The sequence below is a fragment of the Bidens hawaiensis genome, unplaced genomic scaffold, assembly GCF_021521415.1.
Source record: "Bidens hawaiensis isolate Kalapana, Puna unplaced genomic scaffold, B.hawaiensis_p1.1 tig00006534_1, whole genome shotgun sequence".
Classification (NCBI taxonomy): domain Eukaryota; kingdom Viridiplantae; phylum Streptophyta; class Magnoliopsida; order Asterales; family Asteraceae; genus Bidens; species Bidens hawaiensis.
This window is the reverse complement of record NW_027491439.1, coordinates 1,468,494-1,495,404: the sequence shown is the minus strand read 5'-3', so window position 1 is coordinate 1,495,404 and position 26,911 is coordinate 1,468,494. Positions and strand designations below refer to the sequence as shown.

Here is a 26,911-nt window from a genome sequence, read left to right as displayed (position 1 = left end):
CTATTTTATTATTTCCTTGGGCTACCCCCGTCATCACAAAGTATTGCAAATTATCGCCACCGTAGCAACACAAAGGTTTCCTAATAATTCATTAAGCACAACAAATCAACAAATTAACATGCCAATTTATAATATGATAAATGATGACTAAACTTATCATAAAATATTAACAAACACATTTGAAGACTAAATTATCAATCACACAGTACATAAGAGCATTGCAAAAATCATCCATACATCCTTTTTCTACGACAAGCCATACAAAAACCGATTCAATTACTGTTGTGCGCATTGTACCCTCTGACCTCCACCATGCATATCTTCATCTTCATCTTCATCTTCATCATAAGCTGCTTGCTGTTGCTTCCTTCTCATCTCTTCTTCAATGTTGACATCATGCAGAGTTGTCTCCTCACATTCATCCAGTTCCATGTCCGTCATCTGCGTTGATGGCTTCGCTGGCAGCACCGCCTCTAACGCCTTGCACTGTTCCGGTGACAATGAATCAGGGAAGTCCACCGTAAAGTGGATGTACAGCTTCCCCTTCATAAACAGCCTCTGGTACATCGGCATTCCTTCATCATTTATTGCCTTGAATTGATCTACATACAAATCAATTCAAAACCATTCAAATCACCAGTCTTCAAAAAATAAATTTTAAATCATTAATCATAAGTTTGTAAAGGAAATTACCAGGCTTCACAACTTCTCCAGGTTGAGATTTGATGAGAAGTTGTCTGTTATCCAAATGAGTCAAGACAAACTGGAACCCGCACAGCGCCTCTGTCAAGCTCAACGTGTGCTCAAAAAATAAGTCATCACCCTTTCGCTTAAACCTCGGGTGCTCTTTTTGTTGCAACACAAACACAATATCACCCGTGAGAGTATCAGGCTGCATGACAAATTACAAGTCAGACACCTTTTACATCTGCATAATAAGCAAACTCAAATAAAAAGTAATAATAGATGCTTACAGCTTCATCAGCCGCTTCAGGAAACGTAATCTTCTGCCCGTTTTGCATACCCTTTTCCACGTGTACTTCGAGAACCTTCTTCTCCTGGACAACTTTCTCACCCTTGCACTGTGTACATCGATCCTTATTGTTTATGGTTTCTCCAGTACCCTTGCACTCGTTACAAGGATGTTGCATTTGCTGGATCATAGACGGTCCAAGATGTCTGATAGAAACTTTCATTCCCGTCCCTTGGCAACCACCGCATTTCATTGAAGCACCTGACTTTGAACCCTTTCTGCAAATTTGCAAACTCGAATTAGAAAACCAAAGACCAGACATAAACAAAGAGTAGGAGAATGAATTCAGAACATACCCTTTACACTTGGAGCAGATAACATTACGAGAAAGCGATAGTTTCTTGGAGGTTCCATTATAAAGATCCTCGAGGGAAACTTTGAGAGGATGAACAACGTCTTCTCCCCTTCGTTGCCTTCGTCCCCTGCTGCTACCACCGCCGCCACCAAAAGGACTACCACCACCAAAGAAAGACTGGAAGATGTCAAAGGGGTCATGGCCACCGCCTCCACCGCCCATTCCTTCCTTCAAGGCGTCCTCACCATACTGATCGTATATCTCACGCTTCTCTGGGTCATTCAGTACCTCATATGCTTGGGCAAGCTCTTTAAACTAAAAGATAAACAACATTACATACAATATAAGTACAGCCATCAAAGAGATATCAATGAAAAAGTGCACGAGAAGTAACTACCATTGTTCATACAAACAATGTCTATTTCATTGCAAAATCTAACATGGAAGCCTAGTTTAGGTTCATAAAAGGACCTCACTAACCACCGTATGTGCAATCCATATTTCAGGATCAAACTTTGCACATACTTGCATACGAAGAATAATTGAAGGCACAGGATCAGCAACATAAAATCGAATCAAGAATAGGAACAACGGTATTTTGGGAGACCCGTTTCTATTAAACTCAAAAACTTGACACACAAATATGGTTTACAAATTCTGTATATAAACTAAAGAAATCCTAGACCTATTAAAACTTAAACTTAATTTAAAAAAAAAATAAACTAACAGATAAACCTAAACAATTTAATTCAAACTAGGGGTGTAAACAATTTGACTAACAAGAGTTCGAGGTCAGCTCGTTTCGAGCTCTTTTTCTAACATGCAGACCTGCTGATTACTCGTTTATTATTTATTAATAAGTTTCTAATTATTTTTATATACTTTGAGAAAAAACTTAAACAAACCAAAACTCGGCTCGAGCTCGACTATGCAGCATAAAATTAATACATAGCTCGAACACGATAAAGCTCAGCTCGTTATCCGAGCTCGAGTAGCTCAGCTCGATCACACCCCTAATTCAAACTCTAATTCATCTTGTTAAGTCTTGCATCTTGATATTCATCTATAATATAAACTAATCTCATGTGATGTGACAATCAAGAATCCAAAGGCTAGGACATATAACATGTGACAATAAAAAAATATTCTTTCAGTTAATAATTTTGTAATAAGGATTGATTGGTGCTTAAGTTATATAATTGGAAATTGAGCAGCAACCAAACAACTAAACTATTCATCATCATCAATCATGTATAGTATCAAATAATACTAATAATAATACTAATAATAAGCAATTACCTTCTCAGGATCTCCACCTTTGTCCGGATGATTCTTAATGGCGGCTTTCCGATAAGCCTTCTTGAGATCATCCTGTGAAGCATCTTTTGGGACCCCAAGGATCTCGTAATACTTGGTGTTATCACTCTTCTTCGGTGCTCTTCCAAACATCCTGTCCTGTTCTGTTCTCTGTTCTTGTTCTTAGATCGCCGAAGACTTTTAGATTCGATCGGTCGGTGAAAGAAAGAAGGTAAGGTTTGGTTTGAGAGGTGTTGTAATTGTGATATTATTATTATATTTAAACAAGGTATATATATATTTAATCGGGTGAGTTAACGTACAATAATGGCTTATCATACATTAGGTACGCTACATTCCAGAGCGTTTGATTAAAAAACGTGCGGTGGCAATTTCGTAAATAACCCAACAGTAGTTTGCGATCAAAATTCGTCAATTACAAATCAATTCTGATCCAAATTCGGAACTTGTCGCTCAATCTAATCTAATTTCTAAACTCTAATCACAGCTTACAGTATGATATCTCAAAAGTCAAAAACCAAAATTGAAATAGAACGTCACTGAGCATTAAAAATCTTTAATTTGATCAAAAATTGATGATTTAATCAATCGAATTGATGTGTAAGAGGCTTTAGAATCATCAATCGATTATGAAAATACAGATTAATACACTTAATTGAGCTATGATTAGGGTTCAAGTTTAAACGTTCTACTCAAAGTTTATACGTTCTGACCAAATAAACACCAAAATGATGATTTTAATCAATCGAATTGATGTGTAGAAGTATTTAGAATCATCAATCGATTATGGGATTGCAGAAATAGCGCACTCAATCGAGCTCTTATAGGGTTCAAAATGTTATGTTTAAACGTTCTGAACAAAACTGAAGACCTATAAACGTTCTGATACGTTCAATGAAGTTTTGGGTGTTAAAAAAATGAACATCTTTAAACGTTCTAATACTTTCAATGAAATTCTGGGTGTTCAAAAATCATGAACATCTTTAAACGTTCTAAGAAGTTCTGGGTGTTCAAAAAAGTTTAGAAGTTCTGAACTTCTAAACAGAACTTCTAAACTAACAAAAAAAAAAAAATTAAACACCTGAAGTTCAGAACTTCTAAACAGAATTTCTAAACTAACAAATGTTAAATGTTGTGTTTTTTCAACTATTAAACCTTTAAACGTTCAGGAAAAAAAGTTTAAACGTACAGGCAAAAGAGTTTAAACGTTCAGTCAAAAGAGTTTAAACGTTCAGGCATAACCCACTAAAAATTGAAAAAATTAATCGACCGAATCTTCAAATTGATGATTAATTAGATCAATTTAAAGGTTAATTGATGAATTAGGTTCATCAATTTCAATTTTATCAAAATATTAACAAACCTATGAACAAATAATAGACGACGATGTATGATGATTGTGGATGGTGGCTTCGACAATGGACGAAATCGTTGTACGATGAAGATTGCTGAATGGTGACGATGAAGGTGGACGGAATCGATGGGAGCAGTGGATCAGATTTGACGAAAATTACAAAACTGCCATCGCGTTAAATTGAAGATCGACGGGTATACGAGTCGCGTACGTATTGTATGATAAACCATTATTGTATTGGATCCTTTATCTATATTTAATAATAGACGATGTGTATTATTTTGTTCTGTTTTGTTTTGATCATGATATAAACGATATTAAAGAAGCCTCTAGAATACTCCGTCTGCTTCTATGTAAGTAACAACCGTGTACGCCAATCCAATCGTTTGGTTTGGTCTCAAACATAAAAATACAAATTCATGAAATTAATTCCTTGTTTTTAAAAAAATAAAAAAATAAAAAATCTGTTTGCATGGTTGTAAATTTCCCGTCTAAACGTCAATTAATCGCTAGTCCCTACTCAACCGACTAGTCTTCGATTAATCTCTATTTGGTACACATTGCATCGTGTGAGTTTTGTAGTGTGGGTTTAGACGTTACATGGTAAGAAAAACAAAGCAACTAGCACGTTTGGATCATTTTGATTATATTATGACTATATATTTGCATTTTCTTTTATAGTAACGTCCAACTGGATTAAATTCAAAACCGATTACAATAGCGTGACAGGCAAACGAGCAACAAGTTGTGTCGTAAACCCTTTTTGAATACCAAAGTAAATCCTACTACAAATAAAGCTTTTTAATGTATTGAAACTAAAAAGTTTTACCCCACCATAACGCATGGGTTCAATCTTACTAGTATTTTCTATTTGGAGACTTGATAATTCAAATTATTTGTTTCAATTATAGAAGATGATAAATTGAGCTTACATTAAGATATTAGTCTTTAATGAACATAATGATATAGCTTATTTAAATGCATGTTGATTGTCTTTGACCCATATATATATATATATATGATAAAATGATATGTTTTTTATTTAGAGGTTTGATAATATCACAAGGTTTGCTTTGACTATAGAAGGTCAACGATTGAATAAGAAGTTTTAAGAATCAAATTTTCTTATGTAAAAAGTATGATAAATTATGAAAGTCTAGCTTACACCTAATCCATTACGTAGTGAATGTGGGTCGTCTTGACCAATCTACACCATGTCTCGATTTTAATGACCTTAAAAGTGAGAATATTTTCACCCGTTACAAGTGTAAGTATTTATACGATTGTGACCTCGATTTGTTTATATATTAACCTGTTACACTCAGCTGGCTTTGAATTGTCAAATTATGAAGTAGTTATAACTTATAACTTATAATCATCCATAGTACCATACATCCTTTTTCCTAGGAAAACTCATACAAACACAAAAACAAAAACAAAAACAAAAACATATTCAATTATTGTTGTGCACATTGTACCCTTCCAGCACCATCATCATCATTAACTACTCGTTGTTGCCTACTCCTCATCTTGTCTTCAATGTTGACATCATATAGAGTTGTCTCCTCGCATTCCTCCATCTCCGCGTTTGTTATCTCCATTGACGGCTTTGGTGGCAGCAGTGCCTTTAGTGCCTTGTATTCTGGTGACAATGAATCAGGGAATTCCATATTGAAGTGGATGTAGAGCTTTCCTCTCATAAATGGCCTTTGGTACATTGGCATTCCTTCATCATTTATAGCCTTGTACTGATCTACAAAATAATCAAAAACCAACCCAATCACCAACCTTAAAATTCATTCTAAACATAAAGTTTGAAGAGGAAATTACCAGGCTTCACAACCTCTTCAGGTTGAGATCTTATGAGAAGCTGTCTGTTATCCAAATGAGTCAAGGCAAACTGGAACCCGCACAACGCCTCTATCAAGCTCAACGTGTGCTCAACAAATAAGTCGTCGCCCTTTCGCTTAAACTTTAGGTGCTCTTTTTGTTGCAACACAAACACAATATCACCCGTGATCGTGTCAGGCTGCATAACAAATTACAACACCAATTACAATTGCGTAAGCAAACTCAAATATAAAAATAATATGATAAGAACTAAGAAGAAGCGTACAACTTCGTCAGCCTCTTCTACAAATGTTATCTTACGGCCATTTTGCATTCCCTTCTCCACGTGCACTTCCAGAACCTTATCCTCCTTTACAACTTTCTTACCCTTGCATTGTGTACATCGGTCCTTATCGTTAATGATTTCTCCAATACCTGACTTTGAACCCTTGCTGCGCATCCGCAAACTTGAGTTAGAAAACTAAAGAACAGACATAGACAACAGATAGAGAGAACGCACCCTTTACACCTTGAGAAGATAATATTACGTGAAACAGAGAGGTTTTTGACAGGTCCATTATAGAGATCCTCAAGAGAAACTTTTAGAGGATGCACAACATCTTCTCCTCTTCGTTGCCTTCGTCCCCTGCTGCTACTGGCGCCACCACCTGTTAGAAAAGGATTTCAAATGAACCCGATAGTAAACAAACAATCCATTTAGAGCTAATATGTAATGAACCTTAAAACAAAAGTTATATCAAGATTACTTATCACCAAAGGCAGACTCACCTCCACCTCCCATTCCTTCCTTCAAGGCGTCGTCGCCATATTTATCATATATCCCACGCTTCTCAGGGTCACTCAGTACCTCGTATGCTTGAACGAGCTCGTTAAACTATAGACAACATTTCACGAATTTATGTATAGCTAGCCATCAAAAAGACATTAATGAAAAGCGCATGAAAAATAATACCGGTTTCCATAAAACAATGCCAAATTATCATTTAGGTTCAGAAGAACTTCACTACCTTCTAATCTTCTATATCTGCACGACTGCACTCAAAGTATTTCTACGACGAGAACCCGAGAGCTTTATAAGGGAGAAAAGACTATTTCTGGGATTCAATACCCTAACCGTGACAGCAAGTTTTCAGGATCAAACTTTGTACATTGTTACATACAAAGAACGATCTTATGTTCTAAAAGGCGGATCTCACACCTATGATTGCATCGTAGGAGTCGAAAGGTTAGGAGCAGGATATGTGACAACTTAGAACTATTATTTCAGTTAATACGTACGTCTCCAATATGATCATATAGATGTTATAACCAAACAGCTGAAAGTTTTCTTCATCAAAACATTGCATCAATTGTACTCAGTAATACAGCCATGTATACTAGCAACACTAGTTGACGTTTCAGCTAAAATTTATTACCTGTTCTTAAATCTTTGATATTTGATTATCAATCCGACACAAAAAATAAAAATGATCTGATCAAAACTGTACACATGAATACACGCGCATAAAATATTAAATAAATACGAAGAAGCGTACTAGCGAAGAAGTAGATAGGAATGGGAATGCTTGACTCAACGAAAGAGAGTGTTTGGAATCTAGGGGCGGTATATTTTATAGAGGGTGTACATTGTTTGATCATTGATATAAACGGTCGTTATATAATACAAATTCAAGTAATAACTGTCTTCATGTGCTTGTATGTAGCAACCATCCAATTGTTTGTTCTACAGCTAAAAAATAGAAATTCAAGAAAAAAAACTATTTTTGTGATTCTGTTTATATAAAATGAGATATGGACTCAATATAGCTGAGCTTACTCAAGAGAGATGTAATTAATAGACAATAACAACAAATCGTACAATTTACACATAAAATAGTTATATAGTTTGACGATATACTGATAACAACCTGAGTTAAATGAAAATAACATCGTACAACGATTATTTTCATGATTTTGTTTTATTGTAATACGAGAACAACCCAGCATTATATAGCATGCTATATTTTCCATCACAACCCAATTATGTTCTAATTAGTTATCATATTAACTACCATTCTAAGTCATGAACAAAATCTTGAATGAATGTAGTTTTAAAAAGGTCAAGTATTAACCAAGTGCCATTATGGCATGTCGCGTCGAGTAACAAATTATCATTTTGTTTAGGTTTCTTTGTTTGTTGCACTGTCGCGGTTATTCAGCACTCAAAAAACATGTAAAACACACAGTACCACTAGGGGTGTGTTGATTCTGTGAACGACATATTAATTGAGATTGATAAAGCTGTGGATGTACCGAGAGATGTAGCAAAAAAAGTAGTTGATTTTGTGATATTGTTACTGGGGCATTTACAAACGAATCCAAAGGCATTTTACATAAAGCATCAAATATTGAGATGGCATCAACAAAATCATACATGCCCATGTAATGTATCCTAATAGTAGACAGCAAACAAAAGCACTCATGTTTAAACATGTGAAGCCAGCCAAAGAATAAACAAACTAAAGGTCGATAATTTCTACTTTAATTACGAAGCGATGCATGAGGAACAGCAGGAAAACCAAATTCATCCACAGCCGGTGAAGAGGTAGGTCCCAGCAGAGCCCAGTTGGACCCGCAAGACTCACCTTGAAGAGGGACGTCTGCGCAGAAACCAACTGGATCCGCATGACCAACCATGCTCAGAGACGTGACGTCCTTACGCGCAGTACGCAAGCTGTTCCCGCAGGAAATGCCTCCCAATGGTGAAGTACTCTGCCTGTTCCCGCAGCTGCGGATACAAGCCATCAGGGAAGGCCACCCGCGCAGCAAGGCTACACGCACATGGCACTTAGCTCTCAATCACTCAGTGTCACCTGAAGGAATGAGCAAAGCCGGGAACAATCCCGCACAAAGGCGGGAGGGGGAATACTCCCGCCCAAAAGCCAGTCCGTACGATACGGGAAGATCTTTTGTACTGTACCTGACGAGGTATGGGCAAAAGATCTGACTAAAGATACGACAGCTTATTGACAACAGTATGGCGAGCAGCATGCTCTTGTACTGTATGTCACTATTAGCCGCTGCCTACTCACCAACTCCTGTCATACCACGTGCATAGCCGGCAGTTGGTGGAAAAGGAATAGTACACAGCAGGCCTGGTCATGTCAGCCGCTGCCTACCCACCAACTACCAGCAGGGCACGTGCGTAGGCTACAGTTGGTAGAACAGGAATACTATTCAGCCTGCCACACCTCCTTGGAAACCTACCTTATCTTAACACATTATCATCATATTATACCTGATATCTGCTCTAGCAATCTCTTAATATACATTTATATTTAAAGAGCAATCTAGTCTGATTCTCACGCCGGAGGGTGGTCACAAGGAGGAACCCCCCCCTCTCAGTGACAAGCTCACGGTGTCTGTTTTGCAGGTTATCAGAAGAACCATCTTTGCCGGGTCTAACCCCTCGTGGGAAACATCTATCTAACCCCCAGGTTATCCGTAATCTGCCCGGGGTCCTGTTAGTGTTTCTTCATTGGCGCCATCCGTGCATAAAAGCTAGAACTTCATTTCTTTTCAGTTTTTTCAAACTTCTGGAAAGATGGTTAAAGAAACTCCGGTAACCACAACCCCAGCTACTGGGGGGAATACCGGCTACACAGTCTTTACAAACACTACCCCGGTTACCCAAGCCGGGGCAAGTGAAGTAAATTTTACGAACACTACCCCAGTTACCCAAGCTGGGGCAAGTGCAGTAAATAATCGCTCACTGGGATTCACCGATACCCAGTTAGAGAAACGAACAAGGCTCCCCCGCCAAACACTCGATGAAGTTAAGGCATGGGCGGAGGCACGTCAGAAGGAATTCCAAGCTGAGTTGGACGAACGCTTGCGTTCCGTCCAACAGGCTGACGAATTCGAAGAATACTTGGACGATGATTCGGAGGAATCCGATACCGACGCGAACCCTCGCCATGCGGATTCCTCATCAGAACATAAGATTAGAGGAATTCCAGCAGAGGTTTCAACATTGAGGGGTCGAGGGTTGAATAGCGCCTTACCTGGCCGCCTGGCGCTCAGGATCTCGTGGCCTAGCGGGTAGACCTCCACGAACCGATCCGCCGTTTGTTCTAGGATGGGCAACTCGTTCTCATCTAGAGCACGAGTACCCATCCGAGCGGGACTGTCAGCCTCCCGCGGATACAGGAGCGACTGCAAGTCGTTCCCCTCTGAAATAAACAGGAAAGAAGTTAGAAGAGATTCTAAATCAACAAAAAGAAACAGAGCATACCGTAAGGAACAGAGTTCGAACCGTATTCAAGGACGATTGGGATCTTTTGCGCATCCGCATCCTTCCACACTCGGCTCATCCCGAGCATCACCATCCCGGACTCCGCAAACCGGTAAACCGGAGATTGGACTCGGGATATCTTCGAGAACCATTCCGCCTCCTGGTAGTTGGAGGCGTGAAGGCTGGGAAGTGCTTGCCCATTCTTGAATTTCATGGCAAGGGGGATGGCGCGAGCGGAGATGTAGAAGAACTCCCGCTTCCACGAGCGAAGACTGCGCTCGGTTGCGCAAATCTTCAAACCCTTGATTCGGGTTATCAGCGTATACCACCCCTGGATGCACCTCCAAGAGTAGAAGGTCATCAGGCGGTCGACATAGGGCTCAATGCCCAGAATCCGGCAAACCCACTCGAAGTGGCGAATCTTCGCGATTGCCATCGGGTGCACCTCGGTCAGGTGCACACCGTGCCTCTCCAGGACACGGTACACAAACTTTGTCAAAGGGAACCTAAGATTCCCATAGACAAAGAATGCAGCATAAACCCCGATCTTGCCTCTGGGGGCATCATACACCGTCTGATGGGGTTCAGGAAACTCAGGCTCGAGAGACTCGAGCATGAACTTCCTGACGATGTACTGATATAGATCGACAGGCAGAGCACACTGGCACTCGCCAGCAGTACTCTTGTCATCGGCGTACACCCCAGCCTCCTGGGCTGTAGCTTCGAGATCGTGAGAAGACATCTTGCAGATGAAAGAAGAAAACGATTTCAAGAGAATGCTCGACTGAAAAGGAGAGTATTCGCCGGAAATCGTTTTGAAGATGAAGAGAAAAGTGAAAGTGTGGATTACAAAGAACCCTCTCCCCCTTTATATACTAATCGCAATTAATGCGATGAATTTAATGCGGAAGAGAGAGAAATCGAAGGTGCAATGAAACTATGACACGTGGCAAAAAGCAAGCTGGCAACAGCTGTTGAAAGGACGCGTACCATTAATTTCGAGGCCACGCGCCCGAAAAATCGCGCCCACGCGCCTGAAAAAGCGTCTGGAATGACCAGGTACTGTCACGTCACCATAACTTCCTGCACGTCCTGACACAGTCAGAAGAAACCGTCGCACGACGTTTCAGAGGTTTGGACTGTTCTTATCCTTTCACCAACTCTTCGAATTTCAAAATTCAAAAAGATTCAAAAGTAAGCGGGAAAATACCCCTTACCTTGGCAACCAAGTAACCATAAGACGGGTGCGGGTAAAGTGTTAAGACAAAACCCTTCACATACTTAGCACCTGCAGGGAATTGAAGCCAAGAATACCTCGGCAACCAAGTAACTATAAGACGGGTGCGGGTACAGTGTTAAGGCAAAACCCTTCACGTACCTAGCACCCGCAGGGAATTGACGCCAGGAATACCTTGGCAACCAAGTAACCATAAGACGGGTGCGGGTACAGTGTTAAGGCAAAACCCTTCACATACCTAGCACCCGCAGGGAATTGACGCCAGGAATACCTTGGAAGTAAAGTAACCGTAAGACGAGCGCGGGTACAGTGTCAAGGCAAAACCCTTCACATACCTAGCGCTCAGCAGGGAATTGAAACCAAGAAGGATCTTCTGGGCAATGCTTGCGGAAACGGAAATAACATCCCCGCATAGCGGGGAACGTCGAAAACTACATTGTTTGAAGCTCCAGGATGGAATTGGTGGTTTTAACATAATTGATCACTATGTTCAAAACTACCAAAACCTCATGGAGAATCCACAAAAGTGGGACTCAACGCTCCTGACTTGCGAGGAGGTTACAGACCTACCCGCATCATACCCAAAGATCAAGCAGGAAAGTCGGGAATTTCTGCAAGTGACAAGGACTTCCGCGGGAAGAATCCCCATGGAAAACCTTAAAACTAAACCCTTTTCAAAACCCTTTGCTTAAGTCCAAAAGTTCACCTCACTTTATTAAACATTCATGAGAAGAACATTGGACTGGGGGGACTTGAAGAGGTAGGTCCCAGCAGAGCCCAGTTGGACCCGCAAGACTCACCTTGAAGAGGGACGTCTGCGCAGAAACCAACTGGATCCGCAGGACCAACCATGCTCAGAGACGTGACGTCCTTACGCGCAGTACGCAAGCTGTTCCCGCAGGAAATGCCTCCCAATGGTGAAGTACTCTGCCTGTTCCCGCAGCTGCGGATACAAGCCATCAGGGAAGGCCACCCGCGCAGCAAGGCTACACGCACAAGGCACTTAGCTCTCAATCACTCAGTGTCACCTGAAGGAATGAGCAAAGCCGGGAACAATCCCGCACAAAGGCGGGAGGGGGAATACTCCCGCCCAAAAGCCAGTCCGTACGATACGGGAAGATCTTTTGTACTGTACCTGACGAGGTATGGGCAAAAGATCTGACTAAAGATACGAAAGCTTATTGACAACAGTATGGCGAGCAGCATGCTCTTGTACTGTATGTCACTATTAGCCGCTGCCTACTCACCAACTCCTGTCATACCACGTGCATAGCCGGCAGTTGGTGGAAAAGGAATAGTACACAGCAGGCCTGGTCAATGTCAGCCGCTGCCTACCCACCAACTACCAGCAGGGCACGTGCGTAGGCTACAGTTGGTAGAACAGGAATACTATTCAGCCGGCCACACCTCCTTGGAAACCTACCTTCGGCTATAAATACCCCAAATGGTATGATCATCTTATCTTATCACATTATCATCATATTATACCTGATATCTGCTCTAGCAATATCTTAATATACATTTATATTTAAAGAGCAATTTAGTCTGATTCTCACGCCGGAGGGTGGTCACAAGGAGGAACCCCCCCTTCTAAGTGACAAGCTCACGGTGTCTGTTTTGCAGGTTATTAGAAGAACCATCTTTGCCGGGTCTAACCCCTCGTGGGAAACATCTATCTAACCCCCAGGTTATCCGTAATCTGCCCGGGGTCCGGTTAGTGTTTCTTCAGCCGGTAAAAATAAACGTTATATTGTTGGACATACTCCAAGTCACAAGTCGGTGAACTTGAGGGACCAATATTGACAAGTAGGTCATAATGGTTATGTTTCCTAATTGTATTGTAATTATAATTGGTAATGTCTTGACTATAGCAGGTTTACAGGTTAGGTTAGTCTATATAAATCAATATATGTTTTGACATTACAGATTGTGATGTGAGGTGCAACCAAGTTAGGGTTCATCTAGAGACACACACGGGATGTAACCGAGTTATGGTTCATCTAGATGCAACCAAGGTTAGGGTTCATCAAGAGTCAAACCGAGTTAGGGTTTGAGATATTGTAATTAATTTTTTGAGTGAGATTTTCTGATTAATAAACAAGAGTTTATTTGTTTATATCGTATTTGATTATCGATCCGGGACTTGATATATGTAGTTGTAATTTTCAGATGCTAATTTTGTGACTGGAGCGACCCTAGTCACCCTACATACGTATTCAAGTAACATGTATCGGGTAAAAAGTTTCAGATGAAGATGATGTTGTATATGTTGGGTTACTCGGGGCTATTTTATTGAGTAATTGGGTCGAGTAATCTTCTATTCAATCAAATATACTTTTTTATCCTTTTATCATTACGTTTTCTATCCGGTCGAGTTTGTTTATTCTTTGTCTGGCTTCAATGAAAAAATTAACATATTACGTATGGGTGTTCACAATTCGGTTTTAACGATTTCTAAGTTAAACCATGAGCCAAACCATTGGTTTGATTTTTTTGTCATTGAAAACCGAAACTGAACCGGTTGAAAATTTAAACTGAATCGTTACTAATGGTTTGGTTTCACGCATTGAGCTTCAACAATAAGTTCACCGTCTGGTCCGGTTTTATATGGCTGATTTTCGGTGTAAACCGTAAACCATACCGTTTGCTATGGTTTGAATATTCAGAAACCGGCTGACCAAAAATGATGATTGGTTTACATGTTTTCAAGGTTTCAAACGAACCTTAAACATGCATAAGTGTTACATGATTACTAGGATTTTTGTTCTTTGTCAAATCACGCGAGCAGTCTAGTCATTTATTAGTACATCAACATTTATTAAAATATATTGTTTTAGATATTACATATTAACTTACATTTAAATTGATGAAACTTAGAATCTCGATTACATTTTATGAATAGATATACGCCAATGATGCTTATCGCCAATTAATTAGCGTCATAATAATTTTTGAAGAGCGTCGTTGCCCAACTCTGGTTAGACTATGTTGTGTTAATCGGGTCCACGTTGGCTTCAGAGTTGGCTTGGGCGTTCCCGGAAACCATATCGTCGACTGTAACTTAATAGTCGTTGTGCCGCCACAACAGCAAAACACACACGGTGAACAAAAACCCGGGTGGGCTCGAGATTTGATATGACAACCTTGCAAAATGTTTAGCTCAAATACTTCATTACTATAATCAGCTACCAAAAGTGACATGAGTAAGGATCAAACTTGGGTTTCCACCAGAAAACCCAAACCTTCTACCACTATGCTACAAGTAATGGATTACTGTCATAATAATTGATAATAAGAATCTAATATTCTAATGAGATATGATCATTTAAAACAATAAATACTATATAAATATCCCATGCCTAATTCTATTTTCCTATATAATAACACAACATTTGTTTTGACGTTCAATCACACACAAACAATTACATAGACAATATGTTTAACAAAAAGCTCACCCAGTCTGACACAAAAGGAACCATTATTTTGCCAATGAAAGGTGTTAAAGATGATATATTGCCAATTTTAGATTCGGCAAATGTAAACTATTCATTGGGTCATGTTAAAGTTGTTTTGGAGAATGCCAGTGATAGAATAGCTTATAACACTCTAACTTTTGGTCCTGAGTCATCCTCATATGCGTTTCAAGGTTTCAAAGTTATTGTCGATACTTATAAGTTAAGAGCGGGCGATGCACTTGGGTTCCATTCTGTCGATTATACCGATGGACAACTAAATGTTCGATTTAGTTCTCCTGATAATTCTGGTTGATGGTGAAGAAAATCATCAGTCACTAATATGACAATATATTTATTTACATACGAATATTATATATAATATTTAAAATGCCATATATATATATATATGGATATTCGTGTAGTATGGTTATGAACTTATGAAGTGATTTTTCAATTTTTATGCAGAAAATATTGTTATAGCTGCGTTTGTAGCACTGTAGGAGTTCAATCATTTAAGTTATAAATCACGCGAGTCATTGGTCGCACCAAATCCGAATAACCTTTAAACAGGTTATAGCATCTCATTTATATATGAAAATTTTTCATCATCAAATAATAATTTTTGCGGGTCTTGGGTCTCACAAAACCTGGATAGCCCTTAAACGAGTTATTTCTCATTTATTTGTGAAACCATGTCATCATCAAACCCTAATTTAGTTTCTCTCATCTACATATTCTTCGTTGCCGGTCTATCCTCTCCATCACCAGGTAACTTCTGATTACCGAGTTAGGATTTGAGAGTTTGCAATAAGTTTTTTGAGTTATATTTCTAATAAACAAGAGTTCGTATTTTGTTATCGATCAAGACTTGAGTAACTGATTGTTAGTGTTAATCACCCGATATGTTAATTGTTTTCCACTGGTATAGCTGTCTAACTGGAATGGCTATTATCGCCAACTCTCGACAATCAAATGAAACGTTGTGATGATTCTATTGAAATATTTTGACACGAAAGCGAACTTCACGAGATTGAAAGAGATATCAAGGCATGTATATACAAATGCCTACAAACCACCGTCTACACAAGTCACAACACCAATTCTTCGGCTCTTCTCCACTCCCTCCCCCCCTTCTTTTATCCTCCATGACTAGCTAGTTTCTAGCTAGGTTCCAGTTTCACCAGCAAACATAATCATGTGTGAATGTGCATGTGTTGAATGTGTGCCTTTAATCTTCATGACATATTGACATTGTTTGAAATAATGGGCTACATGCATGTCTTGGTTTAATTGAACAGTTGTAATATTAGGCTTCAATCTAGTTCTTGATTTCGATTTCGATTCACCTCCATCATCCCCGATTAATTAATTCTTGGTTTTTATGTGGACATATTTTAGTCTCTTGGCTTTATGTGTTTAGTGTTGTTTGTTAAAGAAGAGAAGATGAGGTGATGGTGGCACTGGCCCGGGGTGGTACTCTTAAAAGTAACAACTACAAAAGTGATAAAATAAAAAAGTACACTTTAACTCTTGAATCTTGATATATAGCAAGTCAAACATGAGTGAAAAAAACAGTTACACTAAATAAATGAGAAGTCTAAAGTAACAACATTAAAAAAGAATCTGTTGACGAGTTAGAACGAAATATGATAAAAACATTTTTGTTTTTTTTTTGGATGGTTTAAACCTCATTAAAGTTATGGACTTATGGGTTAATTAATTAACTTTTTTAAAAACATCAACTTAAATATTTTATAAAAGCATCAACTTATTCTGCAACAAATTAAAATAAGATATGAATGCATGCATTAATTATATTAGAAAACACTAGCCTTTTTTGGTTAGAGTTTGACAAAAAGAAAACACAAGTTGTAGGTGTATCAATCAATAGTTTTTAATGTTTGCCATTTTTCCCTCAACACATGTGACTTGGATGATTGTACACATTAATTTCATTTCAAATAAAAGAGGTCTTGTTTCACCACTTCATCTCAACTGAGGTTGGCAGATGTTTGATGCTTTAATTCTTTTTGCCTTTTTTTTATTTTGGCATACCATCAATTTTCAACAATCGTTATAACAATATTACATCACATTACACTACACTTTTATTAAAGTTCACATGGATATCTAACTTTTATTATCAAACTTATTTCTTAAACTGATATCGATATCAGTTAAAGAAATAAGTTAAGTGATTTTATAACAATTAACAAAATATATACACAAGAAATGTTTACTTATTATTACCATTAGCAAACAAAGTAGGAGAAGAACAAGTAGAAGCAGAAGTTACACAAGAAGTTGTAGAATGATCAAGACACGAAACACCACCATCACCGCCACCGCCACCACCGTCACCATGGCGGCAGCCATCCGCAAGCAAATCAAAGAATGCTCCAACAATAACCTCATGATTATCCTTGTCATTCATCCTCAAATACCACCCTAACAACTCCTCCAAACAATCCCATTCTTTCAACTCATGCATCTCCACCATCTCCTCCATCGATTTCCTGAAATCGACGTAAGGATTCTCCGTCTCCATCACCATCGCCACACTCTCTTTATACACCAAACCACCACCACCAACACCATTTCTATCACTGTCACTATCACTATCACTATCACTACCAGTATCAGCACTGACTTGAGCTTCAAGTATGGAGCAGCTTGTGGAATAAGGTTCAAAAAACAACCGCTTAGACCGGGCCCCACGGACGATAGTTTCGACCGCGGAGGAGTCTGAGTCGGATGAAATACTGGGAGAGTATTCTGATGAGTTGGTGAAGCATGAACCAAGTGTAGCTAGCTCTACTTGGTCAGATTCAACCAATGACTCCTTATAATTAGGGTTCATAAATAGACGATGGTCAGTGTCAACGGCTCGGAAAGATAGGGTTTTGGGATGGTTGTTGCACGAAGGCCATAACCATATGCGTTTGTTAAGTAAGAAGAGTGAAGGTGTGGGATTCATGTTGGCCTTTCCCATTTAGTCAAGTGGAGTGTTTGAAGACTTGTATCACTTGTATGTGTTGTAATGTCATCTAGATTTATGAGTGTTTGGCATTAATGGCGATCACACATAGAGAAAAAGAGAGAGTTGAAATGAAAGAGGGCTGGTAGGGACTTTCTTATGAGTCATTAATACTATTGGTATGGGAAATTATGTGTTTGCTTAATGCATTATATACCTTCGACCAATTTTTTTGTTACTTAATATTATGTTAAAGTTTATAAAAGTCATTGCTTTTAAATTTTAATAAGGAAGGAAGGGACACTCATAAATATCACCTATGTATCGGTCAGTTCTGCAATGCCATCTAAATTTTACTCTAAAATATCTTCAAATCATAAATCGCCGTCAACACCTATACCCACAACTACCAAGAACTTTTGTTTTTTTATTTAATGTTAATTAAGCACAAAATAAACAGAGGTTGGTTACGCGGCAAAAGTATACCACATGGGTTTGAAGCCAAGCATAGCCACATAAGTGATGACGATACTGTTACCACATGGGTTCGAAGCTTGCCATAGAATGCCCCGTCCCCCTAATAACAGGTATAGACATTTAGTTATGTATATTAACGTCTTTATTTGAGCCAATCTTTCTTAACCTAGTCTTATCGGTCAGAATTTGATTATTTGGTCCAAGTTTTAGTATTGGGAATACCCTAAGTGGCATTTGGTTTGCGAAATATTTTCAAAGAAAATGGAAATGAAATGAAATTTTTGGAAAATCTATAATATGTTCGGTTAGTAAATTTGTTAGTGCAATTGAAATTATTCTCTACTCCTCTCAAGTCTCAACTCAACAACCCTCCCCCCCCCCCCCCCCCACAGTGTTAATTTATGCTTAAAAAAATATTCTATATATTTTGTTAGGGCCTAAGGACCACTTTTTTTTTGCTTATATAGGGCACTTGAATCCTCAAGACCAACTCTATTTTTAATGTATAAGTAATGAGAATCCTTACATAAACATTGATAAAAGCTAATGCAAATGTGATTTATAAATAACTTCAATATAGAAAGATATAATATACAGAGTACGATGGGTTGGGCTAGCTAGTAGCGTTATTTTGCTATTGGGTTACCCGATGTACAGAGTACATAAACAATTATATTTGTTGACCGTTAGAAAAAAAAAATAGGAAAGATATCTATGCTTCTAGCTTGTTATTGTAATTACAAGTAACGTATGATGTTGCTTCATATGAGTTCATACATTATTTTAAATTTACTAAACGTTAATATAACTGTAATGAAACAAACTAAATTATAAGGTCTGTTTCGTGATGTACAACATGTATTATTATTGTTTTTTTTTTCTTTTGGATTTTCCTGTTTATATTTTGTCATCAGTGTAAAGTAAACAATTTTAAGGTACAATTCGTACATTTGATCAGTCCTAAACAACAATTTTAATATTTCGTCTGTCTTACACGTTCTTGATTTTGAAGAAGGTAAATACAAACCTTTATTTTAGTAAAATTTGAATACTTATACAAACTTCCTTACATTTTAGTGTCAAATGTTGACCAAACCTTTTAATTTAGAGGCATTCCAATTAGTTTAAAACACAATTACAAGAATAGCCATGAAAAGAAAGGTTTCTCCCTCGCCAATGCATAGTAGATAATATTGTAAAAATAGCCTTGTATATTTTTTAAGTTTTATCTCTTTTAGACTTTTGTATATTAGTTTTAAACCGCACAGCTAAGCTCATGCCGAGTTTAGACTCATTTAAAGTACCACGAGCCGAGTTTAGACTCATTTAAGTTTTTTCTCAAAAAATATAAAAATAATTAGAACACCTATAAATTAGTTAATAAATATTAAAAGATCCGAGGCCGAGTTTGAAAAAACAACTGACGAGCAGCGAGCCCTCAAGCTTTAGGAAAAAACGAGCCAAGCTCGAGCCAACTCGGCTTGGCTCGTTTACACCCCTGCTATCTCAAAAACTTCTTGGGCATGCACTTAGGCTTAAACTGGAAATTTAGGTTATGTATAACATTCGAAGTTTGGTCTGGACGGTGGGCACATGCCCACCCCCCTTTGTCCTTGCATCTGCCTGTGGTTGGGATCGAGTGATCGTAGAGTGAGTACGAATGCCTATTAATATATAGTCTTTACAATGATTTTTTATATACTAAGTTTGTTTCTGTAAAATAATGAAAACCCCGTAAGGTGTAATGTATTACTGATTAACTATATATAGAGTTACAAGAGATAAATACAAGGAAACGTAATCAAATACAACTCTTAATTATAGTAACAATATAATACTAAAACTCTAATAATATATTCTACCTAATATTCCCCCGCAGTCAGAGCAGTATGAAATCAGACGCTCGGACTGGAGCGCAAAGCTTGTGAAAATACTCGATCGGCTGTCACGTAGAGCAGGAACTCGATCAGTTATAGGATCTAAGAAGATCACTGGTGGCATGACCGTGATCAGGTGGCTAAGCATGATGACAAGACCTTCGACTTGACCCTGGCCAAATTAGTGAGGTAAAAAAAAAGAAGAAAAAAAATTGGTGATCTAGAACAGCTGATCAAAAAACCGCAGCGGGTAGCTCGTAGTCATTGATATATGTGTCCTCGGGGAAGGACGAGAACAAGAAAAAGAGAAAGAAATATGTCAGAACCCTAAGGCTTTGATACCATGTAAAATAATGAAAACCCCGTAAGATGTAATGTATTACTGATTAACTATATATAGAGTTACAAGAGATAAATACAACGAAACGTAATCAAATACAATCTCTTAATTATAGTAACAATATAATACTAAAACTCTAATAATATATTCTATCTAATAGTTTCATTGTTTGTTATATATTCCTACAAAGTATTTTCAAAACATTTGGTACACAGGGATGAAGCCTGAAGGATACATTGGGCTAGGGATGAGCATGGGATGGTAGCGGTACCGACCGGTACCGATCCCCATTTTCCTGATCCCGAAAATTGGAAATTCTTGGTACCGGTACCGGTACCGAAATATTCGGTTCGGTACCGGTACGGTACCGGGATAGTACCGGTACCGAGGGTAAAAAATCGGGAAATACCGGTACCGTACCGATCCCGAAACTTAAAACCATGGTACCAATTCGGTACCGACGGTACCAAATCGGTACCGATTTCAGGATCGGTACCGGTACCAATCGATACCGGTACCGATTTTGGTCATCCCTACATTGGGCTATGAGTGCAACGTTACCTCCGTTTTTGTTCAAACTTCGTCATTGTTGGTACAACATCGAATATTTTATATTACTATATATAAATTTGATAGAATTATAACGATATATTAAATCTAGTTTTACAAATTTAAAATTACAGTTTGATTTTTCTGACCGTTTATTTGAAATATTTGAAAAGAGGTACGTGTGAGACTCTTTTACAGTTTTACAAAGACTGCTTATGTCAGCTTCGCTTTTAACTTGAGGGAGCAATTTTCACATTTAATTTCATTTATGACTATTTGTTGTGCCCCTCTTGTCTTGCCAAAATTCCCTTTATTTATTGTGCTGCATGCATTAAATACACATTTCGGTATTCAAAATTCAAGATTTTTTATCAAAAAAATATAAATTACTTAATTGTTTATATTTTACTATATTTTTGAAAGGCGAAAAAAAAATAAATCCAAATACCTCAACAAAAGTCAAACTCAAACCCATAAAATTAAACACGGTAACATATTTTAACATGACTGGAAAAAGGTTTGTATAACCAACAGGTTAGTTGGGTGTTTCCATGGAATGCTTGGGTTCCTCTAAAGGTTAGTTACTTTTTTTGGAGAGCGGAAATAGAGATAGTTGCTTCAAAAATGGCGTTGGCTTTCCGGGGTATAGGTTCAAACAGACCATCTCCTCATGTTGTGTGTGATGACTAAATCGGTGGTGGCAATTTGTCTATGGCTCATTATTCCTATTCCTTTAAATGTTAATTTAGCTAGGCAAACGGCAGTATTTGGAGCAAATTAAAGCGGGGATAAAGCGAGGAAGAAGTCAATCCTAGCGTTTTGGTCACTATGCAGGGGCGTAGCCACTTACAAGGGAGGGGTGTCCCCCGTCCCCTGTGAAATTTTTTTTTAGTGTTAATATATCGAAAAATTCCCGACCGACCCCTGTAAAATTTTGGTATCGACCCCTGTGAAACTTTGAAGCCATACCCAGTAAAATTTTAAGACGACCCCCATGAGATTTTGAGACTAACCCTAACAAAAAATACAATGACAATTTTATAAATATAATTATATAAACGTTATATAAACAATTTTTCTATTAAATTTGACTTTAATATTAACAAGTCCATTAGTCCAATATCTAATTCAACTTTTAAGCCCAAAACCCAATTCAAACCCTACTCAATTTTTAGCCCAAAATCCAGTTCTAACTTCTAAAATTTATTTTTTTGACCGCCTCTGCTACCTCACTTCGTCCTTTCGATCGATGATGACTAAATTAACATACTAACGCCAAGAAAAAAAAACAAACATGAAAAATCGCCACTATTACGAGTATGATTGCTTCAATGCGGTTCTAGATTTGCAAATCGAAGAGTTTGGGGACCGTTTTAACGAGGTAACATCCGACTTACTTTTTTTGTCGAGTTGTTTGACTCCTTGTGATAATTTTCGGGCATTTTCAATTCCAAAAATATTACGATTAGTCGAGTTGTACCCATATGATTTTGATGAAAGTGATAAAAGAAGACTCCCGGTTGAACTCACGACATACATCGATAATTTAAAAAGAGATAAACGATTTAAAAACTTGAATGGTTTAGCAAGTCTTGTTCAATTGATGGTTCAAACAAAGAAACACCATTCCTTTGCATTGGTGTATCGTTTATTAAAGTTAGCTCTCGTATTACCCGTCGCAACCGTTGAAAGATCATTTTCGGCGATGAACTTTGTGAAGTCCGATTTGCGTAATCGAATGGGTGATGAAAATTTTAAGCGACAGTTGTATTTGTTATATTGAGAAAGACTTGTTTATCAATGTTAAAGTAGATGATGTAATGGTTAGATTTTAAAAAATGAAAACTCGTAGAGAACGACTTTAATATATTTGTTATCTAATATTTTGTTTGGTAATCTTTTTTTATATTTATGACCCGACTCGACCCGACCCGACCCGATTCGACCCGACAGTTGTATTAGTACCAACCATAAAAATTCTCGACTTATGTGAGAAAATTTTCTGGATCCGCCACTATCACTATGTGGACCATTTAGAGATGTCGAAATGAAACATTCTTTTGACAACAGGCGATATACTGAGTTCAAAATTGTGGATAGGATCAAAGAAGATGCTTCCTTGTGGTTAAAATTTAGAGCAAACAGGGAGGTTTAAATGCATATTTGTGTGTATTGTTGTTTTCCTTATAATGTAATTTTGTTGTGTTTTGCCTTGTGGCTGTGGTTTTGGGCCTTGTTCCTGGGTTTTGTGTTTTATAAAATGTAGCCTGTTTTAAAAAAATTGATTGTTTTTTATATGTTTAAGTTTGATTTGATGGTTTTGGGTTGTTCAGTTGATCAAGTACGTAAGTTAACCTTGTTATGTAAGGGGATTTTTGGTAGCCTCTTATTGATTTCATTAAGAGGTTAATCATTAAGAGGCTAAATTTGAATTAGTTAGAGATAGAGTGTGTTTACTAACTTGAAAGACACATTTTAATGATTAATGAAGTCTCTTGGTGAGTAAGTTTTCAATACATGCTAACCGATTCAAAGACTACCCGTAACACCCCAAAAATATCCTTGCCAATTTTGCAAACGTTGAAAGTTTAGGGACCAAATTGTAGTTGAACCAAAGTTAAATTCAAGATCTTAGGTCTAATCAATAATTATGAAAAATTCACCCGTTTCATTTTTGCTCTTTGTTTCAAGTATTTAGCTTTGTTTTTGTAAATATGGTTCTCTTGGATAGTTTTAGTATCCACCTCTTGCCATTGGAGAGCCAACTATTGAAAAAACGAAAATGTGGTGGCCCAAAATCAATGTCTTCACATGACAAAACAACAGGACAATGATCCGAAAAATTCTTATCTAACACTTAAAAGCATTAGGCCATAAAGTGCTCACTTTTGGCGCATCATCATATCACATATGCAGGTAACCCCCCCCCCCCCCCCCCTATCGAATACTCCGACAATACTCAATTTTTAGTGAAATTGTTGAAAACAAGGGCCGAATCACAGTCAAAAGCAGAGTTCTGTCTATCCTCAGCAAATTTAACATCTTTATAACTACCCACATAACACCCATAATCCTTTCAAATGATGAATGAACTAAATCACCCCAAATTCTCTTCGGACGCGCATGATCACTGGTGGCCTAGATATTTATGATTGAAACCACAATCGAGTCACCAACAAGATGACCATTCAAGCTACAAAGCAAGAAAATTCCTATATTTAATAACATTTGACAATAATATACCTTAGGATCCCCAATGGATAAGATGCCACCCTCAATTGTCCTACAACATCAACATCAGCCACCCTTTAAAATATATCAACATCATTATATAACTTTTAATCGTGAATATAAGCAAATATAGATTAACTAGTTTTTAGCCCGCGTATTACGCGGGTTTATTTAAGTTTTTGTTTTTATCATTTTGTAATATATATTTTTAAATAATTGTTTTATTTTTCAACTAAGTTATGTTTTATTTATATTTTTTGTGAAAATGTCATAGAATAGTACCAAATTTTAAAAGTGTTTCGATTACGTCACTCGTGCACATTTTCTCCAAATCGGGTCACTAAATCTTCAAATCGAGTCTCACCGATTTTTTGTGCGTCAAGAAACGGATGGAGGATAAGATGCGTGAGTCGGAATTTGCAATATATTTAGTTAAATTTAAAATATAAAAAAACGTTAATTATATTAAATTTTAAAAATAAAAAATAAAATTCACGTCACCGCTCAACGTCAACATAAAAAGAACGATAAAAAGATTTCCTATGTGAAACAACAACAACAACAATCATACCCGGTATTTCCCACAAATAGCCTAAGTTATTAGCAGGGTCTGGGGAGGGTGGGATGTAAATAAACCTTACCTCTATCCCTAAGAATACAGAGGTTGCTTCCGGCGAGATTCCCCAACTCGAAAGTAAATAGATAAACAAACCAAGCACAAGTAGTTTAATTAGTTTAATTAAACTGGTCAAACACAACCCATATACAAATATACATTATGCAAACTTAACACATATATACAGTTTCAAAACATGTGCCACTTCAATGAAAAATACCTGTTTATGGTAACTAATTTTATGTTTTTTTGATAATAATCATAATGACTATCAGTAAATATCATTAAAAACTTTATCCCATTCGTATACGACTATCAGTAAATATCATTAAAAATTTGATAATGAATCACAAAATTATGGAAAATCGTATTCAAGTGAATTAATCCAATTTCAATTCATTTGTCAAGCATATGTATATAATAAGAATGTATTTCACATTTCAATTTTAACATTTCTTCAAACCAAACAAATCCAGAAACATTATTCAAATTCCAATTCTATTGAATTCTACAAACAAAACCCAACTTAGTTTTCTAAAACGACGGTGACATTATAGTAACACGGTGTTTGAGAATTCGGAATCCTAGTCTCAGTTAGTTTTGAGCAATAAAAAATTACCTTTTGTATACATTAACCAACATTTCTGTTACAGAACATATTTGAATGAAAACCCGACTATACTAAAAGATAAAGTTTTATCTTTTTAGAAGAATGCACTACAGAGTTTAAAAAAAACTACAATATTTCATGCAATAAACCAATACAAGTTCTCTAAAACAATTAAAATGGTAAAAACAAAAAGGCGCAACCAGGTTTAGAGATCTGTCTTTCATCATCATCACGATGAGATTGTTAAATCGATCTCTTGAATAACGTCGAGAAGCTTTTCTCCAATCGGTTCCTGTTTTCATCATGGCAGCAAACTCGCCATAGTTGATTTTCCCATCCTGCATTGTTGGATATGGACCATTTTTGTTACTATACAGGCCTATGTGAGCTCAAATAAACTCGGCTGCGCTGACCCACTAACACACTTTTGCCCTTATTTTATGAACTCTGAAAATTACTAAAGTAGTGAATATGATTATAACCTAAGAAGTCAATTTATCATTATTGAACTGGACCTTTCTTTGTCATCCAAATGGGCCAAAATGGGCTATGATTAACCAGCCGAACTGACTTGCTAACACTTGTATACCCTTTTTAATTAAACTTAAGTATTGGATATGATTATAACCTAAGAAGTTAAACAACACCTTAATGGTGGTTGCTTGAGATAAGATCAAGCAAACCGGCAGTAGAGGACTGGTGTGGCGGTGGTGGTGAAGATGAAGAAAAAGCTGCCAAAGTGCATAGGTGATGGTGGGGATGCCAAAGTGTCAATGAAGAAAAGGTTGTGTTCAAATAAAAAGGAAACATTTATGAAGAGTGAGTAGCGTGTTATCAAATCGATAATTCCGGTATCAAATTTGATTAGTTTATAGCCCGCGTGTTACGTGGGTCTTGAAAATTTATTACCGTTAACGATAAAGAAATTACTGGAAAGGCACCATGTTTGGTGTGTATAGTTCAGGTCAGAAATGAAAGTTAACCCGAATGGGCCCATTTGCGTTTTCAAAACATAAACCGGTCAGAAACGAACTCGTCCCGACCCGAACACGTGCATAGGAGTTAAAACAAACATTAAAAAATTTGAAAGATCAGTCAAGCAAAACACTTTCTTTTAATAGATCATGCACGATCCAACTTTATAATGTTCAGCCCATCTACACGCGTTAATTTCCAACCAGTGTCAAATTAGTAATTTGAAATCAAAATGAAAACTATAACAATCAAATTCAACTAACCTGTACTTTAGTCTGAGAATATTCGCGTGCTGAGAATATTCGCGAGGTTTGGATACCCCATAACTCAACCTTAATATGCCAAAGACAATGATAACATGTCAAACATAAATGATTAACCATATAGGCAAAGACTAAGGTTAAAACAAAGCTACATAGCATAATAAACCTCGTACCATGTTTT

The 26,911-nt window shown here is 37.4% G+C and overlaps 3 protein-coding genes across 3 annotated transcripts; all 3 read right to left on the bottom strand.

Annotated features, from left to right (window-relative positions):
- Positions 1 to 221: 221 nt before the first annotated feature.
- On the bottom strand, positions 222 to 2,868 carry LOC143632868 (dnaJ protein homolog). The gene is made up of 5 exons (XM_077101288.1): positions 2,628 to 2,868; positions 1,330 to 1,643; positions 975 to 1,251; positions 694 to 892; positions 222 to 602 (listed from the first exon to the last, which is right to left on the bottom strand). The coding sequence occupies exons 1-5, from the start codon at positions 2,775 to 2,777 to the stop codon at positions 277 to 279; spliced, it is 1,266 nt and encodes a 421-aa protein (XP_076957403.1). The 5' UTR covers positions 2,778 to 2,868; the 3' UTR covers positions 222 to 276.
- Positions 2,869 to 4,804: 1,936 nt separating this feature from the next.
- Positions 4,805 to 7,221, bottom strand: LOC143632814 (dnaJ protein homolog). Its single transcript, XM_077101235.1, has 6 exons — positions 7,216 to 7,221; positions 6,604 to 6,724; positions 6,350 to 6,497; positions 6,116 to 6,281; positions 5,830 to 6,028; positions 4,805 to 5,752 (listed from the first exon to the last, which is right to left on the bottom strand). Exons 1-6 carry the CDS (start codon positions 7,219 to 7,221, stop codon positions 5,457 to 5,459), a joined length of 936 nt encoding a protein of 311 aa, XP_076957350.1. The 3' UTR covers positions 4,805 to 5,456.
- A 9,604-nt stretch (positions 7,222 to 16,825) lies between these two features.
- On the bottom strand, positions 16,826 to 17,973 carry LOC143632790 (transcription repressor OFP13-like). Its single transcript, XM_077101215.1, has one exon. It carries the CDS (start codon positions 17,805 to 17,807, stop codon positions 17,052 to 17,054), a length of 756 nt encoding a protein of 251 aa, XP_076957330.1. The 5' UTR covers positions 17,808 to 17,973; the 3' UTR covers positions 16,826 to 17,051.
- Between the last annotated feature and the right edge of the window lie 8,938 nt (positions 17,974 to 26,911).

Bases quoted from the DNA above. Each gene is read 5' to 3' on its own strand.
- LOC143632868 (XM_077101288.1), bottom strand. From the start codon at position 2,777: ATGTTTGGAAGAGCACCGAAGAAGAGTGATAACACCAAGTATTACGAG. The intron at 1,644-2,627 runs GTAATTGCTTAT...TTTATCTTTTAG, and splicing joins AAGGTGGAGATCCTGAGAAG to TTTAAAGAGCTTGCCCAAGC. The intron at 893-974 runs GTAAGCATCTAT...TTTGTCATGCAG, and splicing joins CTGAAGCGGCTGATGAAGCT to CCTGATACTCTCACGGGTGA.
- LOC143632790 (XM_077101215.1), bottom strand. From the start codon at position 17,807: ATGGGAAAGGCCAACATGAATCCCACACCTTCACTCTTCTTACTTAAC.
- LOC143632814 (XM_077101235.1), bottom strand. The intron at 6,498-6,603 runs GTGATAAGTAAT...CTTTTCTAACAG, and splicing joins TGGAGGTGAGTCTGCCTTTG to GTGGTGGCGCCAGTAGCAGC. The intron at 5,753-5,829 runs GTAATTTCCTCT...ATTATTTTGTAG, and splicing joins TGAAGAGGTTGTGAAGCCTG to ATCAGTACAAGGCTATAAAT.